We start from the raw sequence: 14,691 nt of genomic DNA on the forward strand, positions 1-14,691 counted from the left end.
GCCTAACCCCTCCCTCAGCCACTCTCACACTGAGGAGTATGCACACTGTCTGCCAGTTTCTACCACCATCAACACCACCCAAAAACACCCACTTTCCTTCTAAAGGCAAACTCCCAGGAGTGGTCAGACTTAACAGTTTCTGTCTCTGAAGCTGCTGACATACTTTCCAAAAAAGTCTGGAACTTCTGACCTCAGGTGATCCACCCCACTCGGCCTTCCAAAAATGCTAGGATTATAGGCATGAGCTACCACGTCCAGCCGAGACATCTGTTTCTTTTTTGGAGGATGGAGTCTCCCTCTGTCACCCAGGCTGGAATGCAGTGGCGCTATCCTGGCTCACTGCAACCTCCACCTCCAGGGTTCAAGCGATTCTCCTACTTCAGCCTCCGAATAGCTGGGACTACAGGTGCGTGCCACCACACCTGGCTAATCTTTTGTATTTTTAGTAGAGATGAGCTTTCACCAAGTTAGCCAGGATAGCCTCAATCTCCTGACCTCATGATCTACCTGTGTCAGCCTTCCAAAGTGTTGGGATTACAGGCGTGAGCCACAGCACTGGGCCTGAGTCACCTGTTTCTAACAGCAGATTAGATATTCCTAAACACCCTCTAACTACTAACATAAAAACTTGACTTAGAAACTAGATCAATTTTAACAAATATACTCCAAAATCAATTGCTGAGCTCTAAAGAAAGTGGAGGAAATCCCCAGGGGACAAACCCAGACAGCAGACAGCAACACAGAGCTCAGAGCTGCTGGTGGGGCCAAGGCCACTATCAGGAATTCAATCACAGCTTTGGGCCTACAGAGGTTTGCTGGGCACTGGGAGACAAAAGACTTGAGCCTGCCTGCCCATAGGTGGGGGGCTGAGTCTGAAACGCCCACATAAACTGAAGGATGCCTGAACAGCTGTGAAAAACCCACCAGCTGAAAATAGGAACTGGCCAGGCGCGGTGGCTCACGCCTGTAATCCCAGCACTTTGGGAGGCCGAGGCGGGTGGATCACAAGGTCAAGGGATCGAGACCATCCTGGTCAACATGGTGAAACCCCGTCTCTACTAAAAATACAAAAAATTAGCTGGGCATGGTGGCGCATGCCTGTAATCCCAGCTACTCAGGAGGCTGAGGCAGGAGGATTGCCTGAACCCAGGAGGCGGAGGTTGCGGTGAGCCGAGATCGCGCCATTGCACTCCAGCCTGGGTAACAAGAGCGAAACTCCGTCTCAGGAAAAAAAAAAAAAAAGGAACCAAGGAGGAAGCCCATCTTTATCCAGTGCATAGCAAAATAAACCAAAAGAGTCACCTCTGAGACTCTGTAACTAAAGGCCTACTGTGCCATGCACCTGGGACAGAAACAGGGAAGAAGCCATTTGGTTAAGAAAGCCCAAAGACAGAAATTAACTCAAAGGAGCTGTAGGTCCGTCACACCCCGCTGTGCTAACAAAAGCAAATGCAAACCTTCTCTGTAGAAAAGCTGCTAAATCTGGATCCTCCGGAACTCCCTAAGACCAAGTTTGGTCAAACATAACCTGTCATAAGGACCAAAAAAGAAATGTAGAAGAGTAACACACCACCATAGAAGCAAGAGTGGGCAGAGACATAATTAACGGAGTCAGACTGCCAAGGACTCAGGCACGGAAGCTGAGACAGAGTATCAACTTCTAGATGGGATGTTAAATGAACAACGGAATGGAAGACGACTGTGAGTGCCAGAGGCTACCCAAAATGACCAGGCAGGATTCCAGGACACGGAGGTGGCAAGCGCCAACGTCAGTGGCTCCCCGCAAATCTCCCTCCTGCAGACAGACCAACCACGTGCCAGGTCCCATTGATGCATCAACAGCAATGCAGGGGCAGGGGCACAAGCAGGACAGATAGACGCCAACCATCACAAGACCAAGAGGTAGGCCCCTATGTCTCATAGCCCGGAGGGGAGCCCTCAGCCATGCAGGGGTCTTCACTGGAGACCGGTGGGCCACTGTGACAGCAGAGCAGAAACCAGGAGCAACGTGGCCCCTGTGAGCACTTGAAGCCAACAGCCAGGTTTGGGGGGTGGGGGGAATCAGATGATTTATTTATGTATATACTTTTGAGACAGGGTCTTGCTCTGTTGCCCAGGTGCAGTGCAGTGGTGAGCACAATCACAGCTCACAGCAGTTCGACAAAGACCCTGTCTCTAAAAAACAAGAGGGTGGCTGGGTGCAGACACAGGCTCACACCTGTAATGCCAGCACTTTGGGAGGCTAAGGCAGGTGGATCACTTGAGGTAAAGAGATTGAGACCAGCCTGGCCAACATGTTGAAACACCGTCTCTACTAAAAATATAAAAATTACCTGGGCATGGTGGTGGGTACCTGCAATCCCAGCTACTTAGGAGGCTAAGGCAGGGGAATCGCTTGAATCCAGGAGGCAGAGGCTACAGTGAGCTGAGATAGTGCCACTGCACTCCAGCTGGGCAACAGAGTGAGACTCCGCCTAAAAAAAAAAAAAAAAAAAAAAAAAAAAGGAGGGGTGGGTACATAGCACCCAGGGTCCTGCTCTGAGTCTTTCAGGCCTCTGCACCCCACTTTGGATCAGCAGGAAATCCAGGACACAGAGGGTCTCACTGAAGGGTTCTGCAAACGTGAAATCAGCAAGATCCCAGAGGTGGGAAACCCTACAGGTCAATGGACCGGGCTCCTCAACAAATTTTAAGAAAAGGAAAAGGGTGTGGAAACTAAAAGATGTAAGACACGAATTTCCTTGAAAAGCAAGACTGGCCGGGCTCAGTGACTCACATCTGTGATCCCGGCACTTTCGGAGGCCGAAGAGGGCAGATCACAACATCAGGAGACTGAGACACAGACCATCCTGGCTAACACGGCAAAACAAAAAAACCAGGACTAACTGGCAGTGTCTAGGGATAGACACTCAAGTAATGAAAGAATAAAGAAATGCAAACCCGTGATTATTACAGAAGCCAGTACAGCGGGAACTGTGAGGGAGAAGCTTCTGAGGTGGCTGCCAATCAATGCCTTATCCCCAGACCTGCTAGGTGCTTGCAATGGTGACACATGAGGTTCATCCATCAAGACACATACTGTTCTGAGGTCTTCAGTACACATTTTGTTTAATAACTAAAAAAGGGAGGGAGAAAAAAAGGTCAAGCACAGGAGAGAAGGAAGGAGGGCAGGGGCAGTGGGACACAAGCCTGGTCATGAGCAGAGAATTCCTCTGGCTGGGACTGAACGTGTGTGCACTCACAGTCATTCTCTTTATTTTTAAATATGGTTATGTGTTTTAGGTTTAAACTTTTTTTAAAAATCACCAGTCAGATTTGAAAAGGAATCAAATAGAATATTTAAAAGTGAAAAATGCGCCTGTAGTCCCAGCTACTCAGGAGGCTGAGGCAGAAGGATCACTTGAACCCAGATAGTCAAGTCTGCAGTGAGCTATGATCGTACCACTACACTACAGCCTGGGTGACAGGGCGAGATTCTGTCTCAAGAAAAGAAAGAAAGGAATTATCAAGATGCAAAACCCTTCACAAGCTCAAAGGAAGGATGAATCAGGGTCATTCTGGAAATGACATCAAGAGGTTTTGTTTCACCTTATCACAGGCATAGGCAAACTGTAGGTACCCAATAACTCTTTGCTGAAGAACAAATCAATGAATGCTACAACTGCATATTGTTTCCCTAGATATATTGATATGTGAAGCTAAAAGTCACCAAAGTGCAAAACAGCCTATCATTCTGGCTGGTAAACAGGCTCACAGCCAACTGCCAGCAGGTTCCAGGCCCACCACTGAGCCAGTGGGCACAGCACACCCCGCCTGCAGCGTCAGGAGGAAAACTGACTGCTTGCTCCTTAAGGACTGGACTGATCTGAGGGATATGTGAGCAAGCACCCAGACGGTTTAGATGGAAGTAAGAACACTTGTACCATAAAGGGCCAAACAGTCAATACTTTCAGCTCTGCAGGTCTCACGGTCTATTACAACTACTCAACTCTGCCCTTGTAACCTGAAAATCAGCAGGAACAACCTGGCTGGTTGACCTGGCTCTGTTCCAATAACACTTTACAAAAATAGGCAGTAGGCCAGGCGCGGTGGCTCAAGCCTGTAATCCCAGCACTTTGGGAGGCCAAGGCGGGTGGATCACGAGGTCCAGAGATCGAGACCATCCTAGTCAACATGGTGAAACCCCGTCTCTACTAATGGTGCAAAAAATTAGCTGAGCATGGTGGCGCGTGCCTGTAATCCCAGCTACTCCGGAGGCTGAGGCAGGAGAATTGCCTGAACCCAGGAGGCGGAGGTTGCGGTGAGCCGAGATCGCGCCATTGCACTCCAGCCTGGGTAACAAGAGCGAAACTCCGTCTCAAAAAAAAAAAAAAAAAAAAAATAGGCAGTAGCCAGGCTGTGATAAGAGGTCTCTGAGTCCCGAAGGTCCTGAATAACCAACTCTAAGGGGTGGCAGTGGGCCACTGTGCTGCGGGCCCCCCTACCCAAGCGAGCAGGCACACAGGACTTCCTCGCACAGAGCTGTGTTCAAGGTCTTTCACTCCAGACCAGCAGCTGAACATACAGCACACTCCATGCCGTACATAGACCAAGACAGTCACTCTCTCCTCAGTAACACCAATTCCAGAATTCTGCAAAGTCAATCAAATCTGCTCAATAGCAACTGCAGATTCAGGATAATTACTGAATCCCTGGAAAGCAATACGGGTGCATGTATTCTGGTCAGTTAATAAGACCATAATGAGAGTGGTGTGAAGAGGAAAGAGGATAAAACTGGGCAACCTCGGGCAGATCATGGGAGTCTCATCTTCCCCCATTCGCTGCTTCCTCCTCAGAGGACACTTACTTGATTTTTAGCAAGTTGAGGGATTTGTTGGAGGAGGCCGTTATCTCTCCAGTCTTGTTTCTATTGACGTAAACTGAGAAGCCATTATTTTGGAAGCCAAACTCCTTTGCAACCTAAAACAAGCCCCAAAGAACAGAAACTTAATGAAACATTTCAGTATCACTACACATGCCACACATACCCCAGACCAGGCGTCCCCAAACTTTTTACACAGGGGGCCAGTTCACTGTCCCTCAGACCGTTGGAGGGCCGCCACATACTGTGCTTCTCTCACTGACCACTAATGAAAGAGGTGCCCCTTCCTGAAGTGCGGCGGGGGGGCCGGATAAATGGCCTCAGGGGGCCGCATGCGGCCCGCAGTTTGGGGACGCCTGCCCCAGACATTACTAGAAGAGTATTCACCAAATTTGGAAACTGCTCATTTACCAAATTCCTCTTGTTATTCTGTTATTTCGAAGAAATCTGTACTGCTCACAAAGGTGTCAGTTAAAATCAAAAAGGTGGCCAAAAAAAGCAAAGGTCTTGCTGTCAATGATGAAACTTTGTAACACATCTAACAGTATGAAGCAGCTGAGCGTGGTGGCTCATGCCTGTAATCCCAACACTTTAAGAGGCTGAGGTGGGTGGATCACCTGAGGTTGGGAGTTCAAGACCAGCCTGACCAACATGGAGAAACCCCGCCTATACTAAAAATACAACAGTAGCTGGGCGTGGTGGCACATGCCTATAGTCCCAGCTAGTCAGTGGGCTGAGGCAGGAGACTCGCTTGAACCTGGGAAGCAGAGGTTGCAGTGAGCCTAGATCACGCCATTGCACTCTAGCCTGGGCAACGGAATAAGAAAACTCTGTTTCAAAAAAGAAAAAAAAAAAACAAGGTTCCTGCTGTTAAGCAGTTTACCATCAAATGGGGGAGACAAAGTCAACAAAGGTTAACATAAGCACTATGACAGAAAAGGAAAAGTCATCCCAGATGGGAGGCTAGGGCTCTCTCTGAAGCCTGCCATGTACGAGCTGGGGGAAAAGGCCACAGGCAGCAGGAGCAGGCACAAAGGCCAGGAGGCAGGAAGGGCACAGGAAACAAGGAGGCTAGAGCCCAATAAACAAGCAGCAAGATGGAAAGAGAAGAGGCTGGCGAGGCAGACGGGGCCAGCCACATAGGACCATGTGAGCTGCGAGGTCTGGGATTCTATCCCAAGAGCTGTGGGAAGCACAGAGACTAAAAGCAGAGGGAATCATTGTCCACAAAATCCCTTTTTCTCAACACCACCATGAAGAAGAAGCCGGAGTGCCAATCCTAGAGACGAGAGACGGGCTGAGATGGGATGAGAGGCGCAGGACGGTGGGATGGACACAAGAGCACCCCTTCCAGTGGTGGGCATCGCTAGGCCCTGCTGACGAGCAGAACCAGCGGCAGGAATGGAACAAGAGAAAGGAAGGATGTCAGAGTAAAGCTGAGAATTCCAGATTGAATAACTATGTGGAGGTAACACCTGTGAGAGAACCATGAAAGGGAAGGTTAAAAAAGGAAGAAGACTAGAGGGATAATCAGGACTTCCATTTGACACTGAGATCTGAAATGACAGCCAGACACTCCAGTGAAACCATCCAGCAGGCCGGTGTCTGAGCCAGCATCTGTGTCTGAGCCCAGGAAAGGGGCCACAGATAGAGCTCTACATTTAGGGGTCATCAGAGTACAAGTACCCAAACGAAAGGAATGTGAATTGCAGAAAAGAAACAAATTATAAAAGAACAATGAAATGGAAATTCTCAAACAGAAAAACACAGTAACAGAAATAAAAAATTCACTAAATGGGCTTATCACAGAAGGGAGAAAGCAGAAAAGTCAACCTAAACATAGGTGAACAGCTTGGGGTTCCAGCAGCTTAGGACGCTGAGGTGGGAGGACTGCCTGAGCCCAGAAGTTCAAAGCTACAGTGAGATGGGATCACACCACTGCACTCCAGCCTGAGCAACAGAGTGAGACTCCAACTCTAAAAAGGGAAAAAAAAAATAAATCAATAAAAATAACAGCCGGGCGCGGTGGCTCAAGCCTGTAATCCCAGCACTTTGGGAGGCCGAGGCGGGTGGATCACGAGGTCGAGAGATCGAGCCATCCTGGTCAACATGGTGAAACCCCATCTCTACTAAAAATACAAAAAAATTAGCTGGGCATGGTGGCGCGTGCCTGTAATCCTAGCTACTCGGGAGGCTGAGGCAGGAGAATTGTTTGAACCCAGGAGGCGGAGGTTGCGGTGAGCCGAGATCGCGCCATTGCACTCCAGCCTGGGTAACAAGAGGGAAAACTCCGTCTCAAAAATAAATAAATAAATAAATAAATAAATAAAAATAACAGCTATATAGTCTGAAGACAGAAATTTAAAAAAAAAAAAAAAAAAAAAAAAAGAACAGAGCCTTAGGAACTCATGGGACAGCATCAGATGATCCTCACTAGGAAAGAATGAGGGCTGCCGGGTGCGGTGGCCCACACCTGTAATCCCAGCACTTTGGGAGGCCACGGCGGGCAGATCACGAAGTCAGGAGTTGGAGACATGGTGAACCCCATCTCTAATAAAAATAAAACAGCCTGGCGTGGTGGCGCACACCTGTAATCCCAGGAGGCTGAGACAGGAGAATCATTTAAACCCAGGAGGCGGAGGCTGCAGTGAGCCAAGATCACACCACTGGACCCCAGCCTGGTCAACAAAGCAAGACTCCACATCTCAAAAAAAAAAAAAAGAAAAGAATAAAGATCAGGTGCGGTGGCTCACACCAGTAATTCCAGTGCTTTCAGAAGCTGAGGTCAGCAGACCACCTGAGGTCAGGAGTTCGAGACCAGCCTGGGCAACACGGTAAAAATCCTGTCTCTACTACAAATACAAAAAAAAATTAGCCGGGCATAGTGGTGCACACCTGTAATCCCAGCTCCTCAGGAGGCTGAGGCAGGAGAACTGCTTGAACCCAGGAGGCAAGGGCTGCAGTGAGCCGAGATCTCACCCCTGCACTCCAACCTGGGTGACAGAGCAAGACTCCCACCTCAAAAAAAAAAAAAAAAAAAAAAAAAAAAAGAATGAGAACCAAACAAAAAATTAAATAAGAAGTGGCCCAAAAACTGAAATTTGATAAAAATAACATCAAATAACAAATCCAGGAAGTTCAGTAAACTCTCTCAAGTTAGAATACAAACAAAGAGCCGGGCGCGGTGGCTCAAGCCTGTAATCCCAGCACTTTGGGAGGCCGAGGTGGGTGGATCACAAGGTCAAGAGATCAAGACCATCCTGGTCAACACGGTGAAACCCTGTCTCTACTAAAAATACAAAAAATTAGCTGGGCATGGTGGCGCGTGCCTGTAATCCCAGCTACTCAGGAGGCTGAGGCAGGAGAATTGCCTGAACCCAGGAGGCGGAGGTTGCGGTGAGCCGAGATCGTGCCATTGCACTCCAGCCTGGGTAACAAGAACGAAACTCCGTTTCAAAAAAAAAAAAAAGAACACAAACAAAGAATACCACTGCAAGGCACACCAGAGTCACACTGCTGAAATCCAGAGATCAATGAAGACAAGAAGACAGTGGAATGACGGCTTCAAACACTGAACACAGCTGGGCACTGCAGTTCCCGCCTGGAATCCCAGCACTTTGGGAGGCAAAGTGGGAGGCATCACTTGAAGGAGATCAAGACCAGCCTAGACAACATGGTAAAGCCCCATTTCTACAAAAAAAAAAAAAAAAAAAAATTAAGAAATTAGCTGGGTGCAGTGGCCTGAGCTTGTATTCCCAGCTACTCAGGAGGCTGAAGTGGGAACATCACTTGAGCCCAGGAAGTCAAGGCTGCAATGAGCGGTGACTGAGCCAGTGTACTCCAACCTAGGCCAAAAAAAAAGGTGGCGGGGGGGTGGGCACAGTGGCTCATGCCTGTAATCCCAGCACTTTGGGAGGCCGAGGTGGGTGGATTACCTGAGGTCAGGAGTTCAAGACCAGCCTGGCCAACATAGTGAAACCCTGTCTCTACTAAAAATACAAAAATTGCCAGGCGCAGTGGCTCAAGCCTGTAATCCCACCACTTTGGGAGGCCGAGGCGGGTGGATCACGAGGTCAAGAGATCGAGACCAACCTGGTCAACATGGTGAAACCCCGTCTCTACTAAAAATACAAAAAATTAGCTGGGCATGGTGGTGCGTGCCTGTAATCCCAGCTACTCAGGAGGCTGAGGCAGGAGAATTGCCTGAACCCAGGAGGCGGAGGTTGCGGTGAGCCAAGATCGCGCCATTGCACTCCAGCCTGGGTAACGAGAGCGAAACTCCGTCTCAAAAAAAAAAAAAAAAAATACAAAAATTACGCAGGTATGGTGGCACCTGCTTATGGTACCAGCTACTCAGGAAGCTGAGGCAGGAGAATTGCTTGAACCCGGGAGGTGGAGGCTGCAGTGAGGCAAGATTGTGCCACTGCACTCCAGCCTGGCAAAAGAGTGAGACTGTCTCAAAAAAAGAAAAATGGTGCATAAGGGGCACAAAAAAGAAATGTCAGTTCAGAAATTGGTATGGAATGAAAACATCCTTCCTACAAATACAAGAGCAAAATGAAAACATTTTCATTTCAAAAAAACCCAAGAGTCTGTGACCAACAAGCCTATACTATAACAAAGGCTAACAGATGTTTTTCAGGTTGAAGAGAAATAACACCAGACAGAAACAGTCTGAGGGACTCCACAGGAAAGGTAAATGAGGAAGAAACTGTGAAGATATGCCAGGACGTACATAATATGCAACCATCACGGTAAGTAAAATATTTTGTGATTGGTTAAAAAAAGATAAAGTGTCATGAACACCCTGGACACAATGGAGGTCAGGAGACCGGCGAGGAGCCAGAGACGATTCTTTGAATCAACTGCAGTCATATCTTCAATTCATACAGATGATACATTTATCCTTGAATATGGAATAGCTGAGCATGATCTAATAAGTACTATCAGGAAAAAGGAGTTAAATTTAATGATTTTTATATACTAACCCTATTTTCTTTCTTTTTTTTTTTTAAAACGGAGTTTCGCTCTTGTTACCCAGGCTGGAGTGCAATGGCGCGATCTCGGCTCACCGCAACCTCCGCCTCCTGGGTTCAGGCAATTCTCCTGCCTCAGCCTCCTGAGTAGCTGGGATTACAGGCACACGCCACCATGCCCAGCTAATTTTTTGTATTTTTAGTAGAGACGGGGTTTCACCATGTTGACCAGGATGGTCTCGATCTCTTGACCTCGTGATCCACCCGTCTCGGCCTCCCAAAGTGCTGGGATTATAGGCTTAAGCCACCGCGCCCTGCCTCTAACCCTATTTTCTACTAAAAAATATAACTGATTAAAAGATTTAATGACAGACTGGCATGGCGGCTCACACCTGTAATCCCAGCACTTTGGGAGGTCAAGGTGGGCCAATTACTTGAGGTTAAGAATTCAATACCAGCCTGGCCAACATGGCAAAACGGCATCTCTACCAAAAAGACAAAAAAATTAGCCCCGAATAGTTATGGGCACTGGTAATCCCAACTACCTGGGAGGTTGAGGCAGAGGTCACAGTGAGCTGAGATTAGACCACTGTACTCCAACCTGGGTGACAGAGTGAGACTCCGTCTCAAAAAACAAAACAAAAAACAAAACAAAATTCTCACTTATGAGGAACCTGAAGTCGTCAAATTCATGAAACAAAAGGTAGAATCATGGTGACCAGGAGCTACGGGAGAATGGTGGAGTTGTTTTTTGGGTTTTTTTTTTTTTTTTTTGGTCTTATTAGTAGAGATGTGGTTTCACCATGTTGGCCTGGCTAGTCTCAAACTCCTGACCTCAGGTGATCCACCCACCACAGCCTCCCAAAGTGCGGGGATTATAGGCTTGAGCCACTGCTCCGAACCAGGTGGACTTGTTTTTTTATCTTTTTGTGGTCTCCTGAGTAGCTAGGACTACAGGCCTGTGCTCTCACATCCAGCTTTTTCTTACTTGTTTGTTTTTTGCATAGATGGGGTCTCGTTTTAACAAGTATCATGAGCCACAGTGCCTGGCCTGGAGTCGTTTTTTAATTTCTTTTTCTTTTTCTTTTTTTTTTTTGGAGGGTACTAATCTGCCTTTTTAAAAAAAAAGACAGGGTTGGCTGGGCGCGGTGGCTCACACCTATAATCCCAGCACTTTGGGAGGCCAAGACGGGTGGATCACGAGGTCAAGAGATTGAGACCATCCTGGTCAACATGGTGAAACCCCGTCTCTACTAAAAATACAAAAAATTAGCTGGGCATGGTGGTACGTGCCTGTAATCCCAGCTACTCAGGAGGCTGAGGCAGGAGAATTGCCTGAGCCCAGGAGGCGGAGGTTGCGGTGAGCCGAGATCGCGCCATTGCACTCCAGCCTGGGTAACAAGAACGAAACTCCGTCTCAAAAAAAAAAAAAAAAAAAAAGAGAGGGTCTCACTCTGTTGGCCAGGCTGGTCTTGAATTCCTGACCTCAGGTGATCCATCTGCCTCAGTCTCCCAAAGTGCTGAGATTACAGGCATGAGTCACCGCGCCAGGACTTTTCTTTTTTTTTTTGAGACAGAGTCTCATACCATCACCCAGGCTGGAGTGCAGTGGCGCAATCTTGGCTCACCGCAATCTCCTCCTCCTGGGTTCAAGCAATTCTGCTGCCTCAGCCTCCCAAGTAGCTGGGATTATAGGCATGCACCACCACGTCCAGCTAATTTTTTTGTATTTTTAGCAGAGACAGGGGATCACTATGTTGGCCAGAATGGTCTCAATCTCCCGACCTTGTGATCCGCCCGCCTCGGCCTCCCAAAGTGCTGGGATTACAGGTGTGAGCCACTGTGCCTGGCCTATATTTTACTTATTTATTTTATTATTATTATTTTGAGATGGAGTCTCATTCTGTCGCCCAAGATAGGGTGAGCTGGTGCGATCTTAGCTTAAAAAAAAAAAAGAAGTCTAGACATTTCCTGAATCTTAGTACCATCCTTAGAAGCAAACCAATATGGTTAACTGCTAGCAAAATATCAAATAATAGGCTATTAAAAATTTCTTGAAGACTCAAAGATTCTCCTCTATTTTGGACTGCAGAGATTCTCTTCTCTGTCATCTATTGCATCTCATTCTTCTTCCTTTTATTCTTCTCAAGGTGGTCCCTTAAGCACTGCGAATGGAATGACAGCTACCTTTCAGAAACTAAATTTTCCAAATAAGCACTGTGACTTCACTAATAGATTACAGACCTAGTGTGATCCTCGGCAAATCTCTCTATTCCTCCAGCCTTCAATCCTCTTTGTGAAAATAAAAAGATCAAAACAGCCAGTTATGGTGGCTCACACCTGTAATCCCAGCATTTTGGGAGGCCAAGGTGGGCAGATTGCTTGAGGTCAGGAGTTCGAGAACAGCCTGGCCAACATAGTGAAACCCAGTCTCTACTGAAAAATCCAAAAATTAGTCAGGTGTGGTGGTACACACCTGTAATCCCAGCTACTGGGGAGGCTGAGGAGGGAGAATCACTTAAACCCAGGAGATGGAGGTTGCAGTGAACCAAGATCACTCTACCATACTACAGCCTGGGCAACAGAGCAAGATTCCAACTGAGGGGTTAAAAAAAAAGATCAGTCTACATGAAAAGAAGATTTCCCTTTCATTTTTTTTAGACGGAGTTTTGCTTTTGTTGCCCAGACTGGAGTACAGTGGTACGTGTTCAGCTCACTGCAGCCTCCACCTCCCGAGTTCAAGCAAGTTTCATGCCTCAGTCTCCTGAGGAGCTGGGATCATAGGCACATGCCACCATGCCCAGCTAATTCTTGTATTTTTAGTAGAAACAGGGTTTTATCTTATTGGTGAGGTTGGTCTCCAAGTCCTGACCTCAGGTGATCCACCCGCCTCGGCCTCCCAAAGTGCTGGGATTACATTGCATGTCCCACGCCCGGACACTCTCATAAATATTATTCTTGTGAAATAATTTTTTTTTTTGACAGAGCCTGGTTCTGCTGCCCAGGCTGGAGTGCAGTGGTGCAATCTCAGCTCACTATAACCTCTGATTCCCGGATTCAAGTGATTCTCCTGCCTTAGCCTCCTGAGTAGCTGGGATTACAGGCGCCCACCACGACGCCCAGGTAATTTTTTTGTATTTTTAGTAGAGACAAGGTTTCACCATGTTGGCCATCCTAGTCTCAAACTCCTGACCTCAGGTGATCTACCCGCCTTGGCCTCCCAAAATGCTGGGATTACAGGTTTGAGCCACTGCACCCGACCACTCTTGTGAAACACTTTTACATTTTCCTATGGGCTCTCGATCCTTTAATTCTGAGCGGTGATCAGCTGTAACAAACATCTCATCCTATAGCAATCCAATCCAACCGAGACAGAGAAAAGCAGTGCAAGGGGCTACTTGGGAATAGGGAAAACAAGAAAATGGGGAAAAGAGAAAAGGTATTGACGGGAGTAACAGGAGAGGATAGGAAAGATCCTGAGGGTAAATACCCAAGCCATGGATACCTTTTTCAAAAATGTTGCTGCGGTTTCTCTCTTTGTTGCTGTGATCCGCTTCACTCCATCTGGGGACTGGACACGAATTATCTGTTGTAAATGAAATATGATGGTCACTGCACAGCCTAGTGAGGTCCTGCTCTATTGCTAAGGCTTACATCTGTGCTCTTTTAGCATCTGAGTCACTAAAATCTAAAGCCAAACCTCATTTAAATCCTTCTCCTGTGATCTGGATTTAAAAAAAAAAAAAAAAGTCAAACCTCACTCTTCACTTTTCAATACTCAGCTCAGTCTTTCTAGAAGATGAAGCCAAGGGGTGAGATTCATCAACATTTGGGGAGATAGTTTAAGAGTACTGTCCTCTCAACTCTTAGTTTCACTTGGAAAACAACTTTATTTCCTAACCACTATTTACAGAGTATATGTGAAATGCTTTTTGACTCTTCAAACTTAAACAAAAACTATCTCCAGGCTTAACTTAAAAAAAAAAAAAAAAGGGAAAAAAAAAAACCACCATGAACCATGAAGGAACTGTTTTTTTGTTTTTTTTTTTATAAGATGGAGTTTCACCATATTGGTCAGGCTGGTCTTGAACTCCTGACCTCAGGTGATCCACCCACCTCAGCCTCCCAAAGTGCTGGGATTACAGGCGTGAGCCACCGCGCCCAGCTGGAACTGTGTTCTTTATAAAAGATGTTACTTTGTTCCAGGATCTATACACAAACATTAGACAGTCTTTAAGAGTCAATTAAAAGAATCACAGGGGCCGGGCGTGCCAAGAGATCAAGACCAACCTGGTCAACATGGTGAAACCCCATCTCCACTAAAAATACAAAAAAATTAGCTGGGCATGGTGGCGCGTGCCTGTAATCCCAGCTACTCAGGAGGCTGAGGCAGGAGAATTGCCTGAACCCAGGAGGCGGAGGTTGCAGTGAGCCAAGATCGCACCATTGCACTCCAGCCTGGGTAACAAGAGTGAAACTCTGTCTCAAAAAATAAAAAATAAAAAATAAATAAATAAATAAATAAATAAAATAAAAATAAAAATAAAAATAAAAGAATCACAGGAAATTTTCTAATTGTTACTCATTTTCTTTTTTACCTTTTTGACAGGGTTTTGCTGTCACCCAGGCTGGAATACAATAGCAAAATCACAGCTTACTACAGCCTTGACATCCAAGGTTCAGGTGATCCTCTGAAATCAGCCTCCTAAGTCCCTGGGACCAGAGGCCTGCACCACCAGGTCAGGTTAATTTTTTTTTTTTTTTTTTTTTTTTTGTAGTGATGGAGTGTCACCATACTGCCCAGGCTGGTCTCAAGCTCCTAAGCTCAGGTGACCCTGCCACTGTGCTCAAATT

At 46.9% G+C, this 14,691-nt stretch overlaps 1 protein-coding gene across 4 annotated transcripts in view; it reads right to left on the minus strand.

Annotated features, from left to right (window-relative positions):
• NPLOC4 (NPL4 homolog, ubiquitin recognition factor) overlaps positions 1-14,691 on the minus strand; it is a 77,170-nt gene that overhangs the window by 60,047 nt on the left and 2,432 nt on the right. For 2 of the 4 annotated variants that reach the window (XM_039476296.2, XM_074389057.1), the window contains exons 2-3: positions 13,343-13,423; positions 4,847-4,959 (exon numbers count right to left, since the gene is read on the minus strand). In XM_039476296.2, the coding sequence (XP_039332230.1) occupies positions 4,847-4,959; positions 13,343-13,423 (194 nt within the window). Of the gene's footprint in view, positions 1-4,846; positions 4,960-8,364; positions 8,540-13,342; positions 13,424-14,691 lie in introns of those variants that run through there. The other 2 variants (XM_074389055.1, XM_074389056.1) reach the window with 2 other exon arrangements.

The sequence above is a fragment of the Saimiri boliviensis genome, chromosome 17 (genome assembly GCF_048565385.1).
Source record: "Saimiri boliviensis isolate mSaiBol1 chromosome 17, mSaiBol1.pri, whole genome shotgun sequence".
NCBI classification, from domain to species: domain Eukaryota; kingdom Metazoa; phylum Chordata; class Mammalia; order Primates; family Cebidae; genus Saimiri; species Saimiri boliviensis.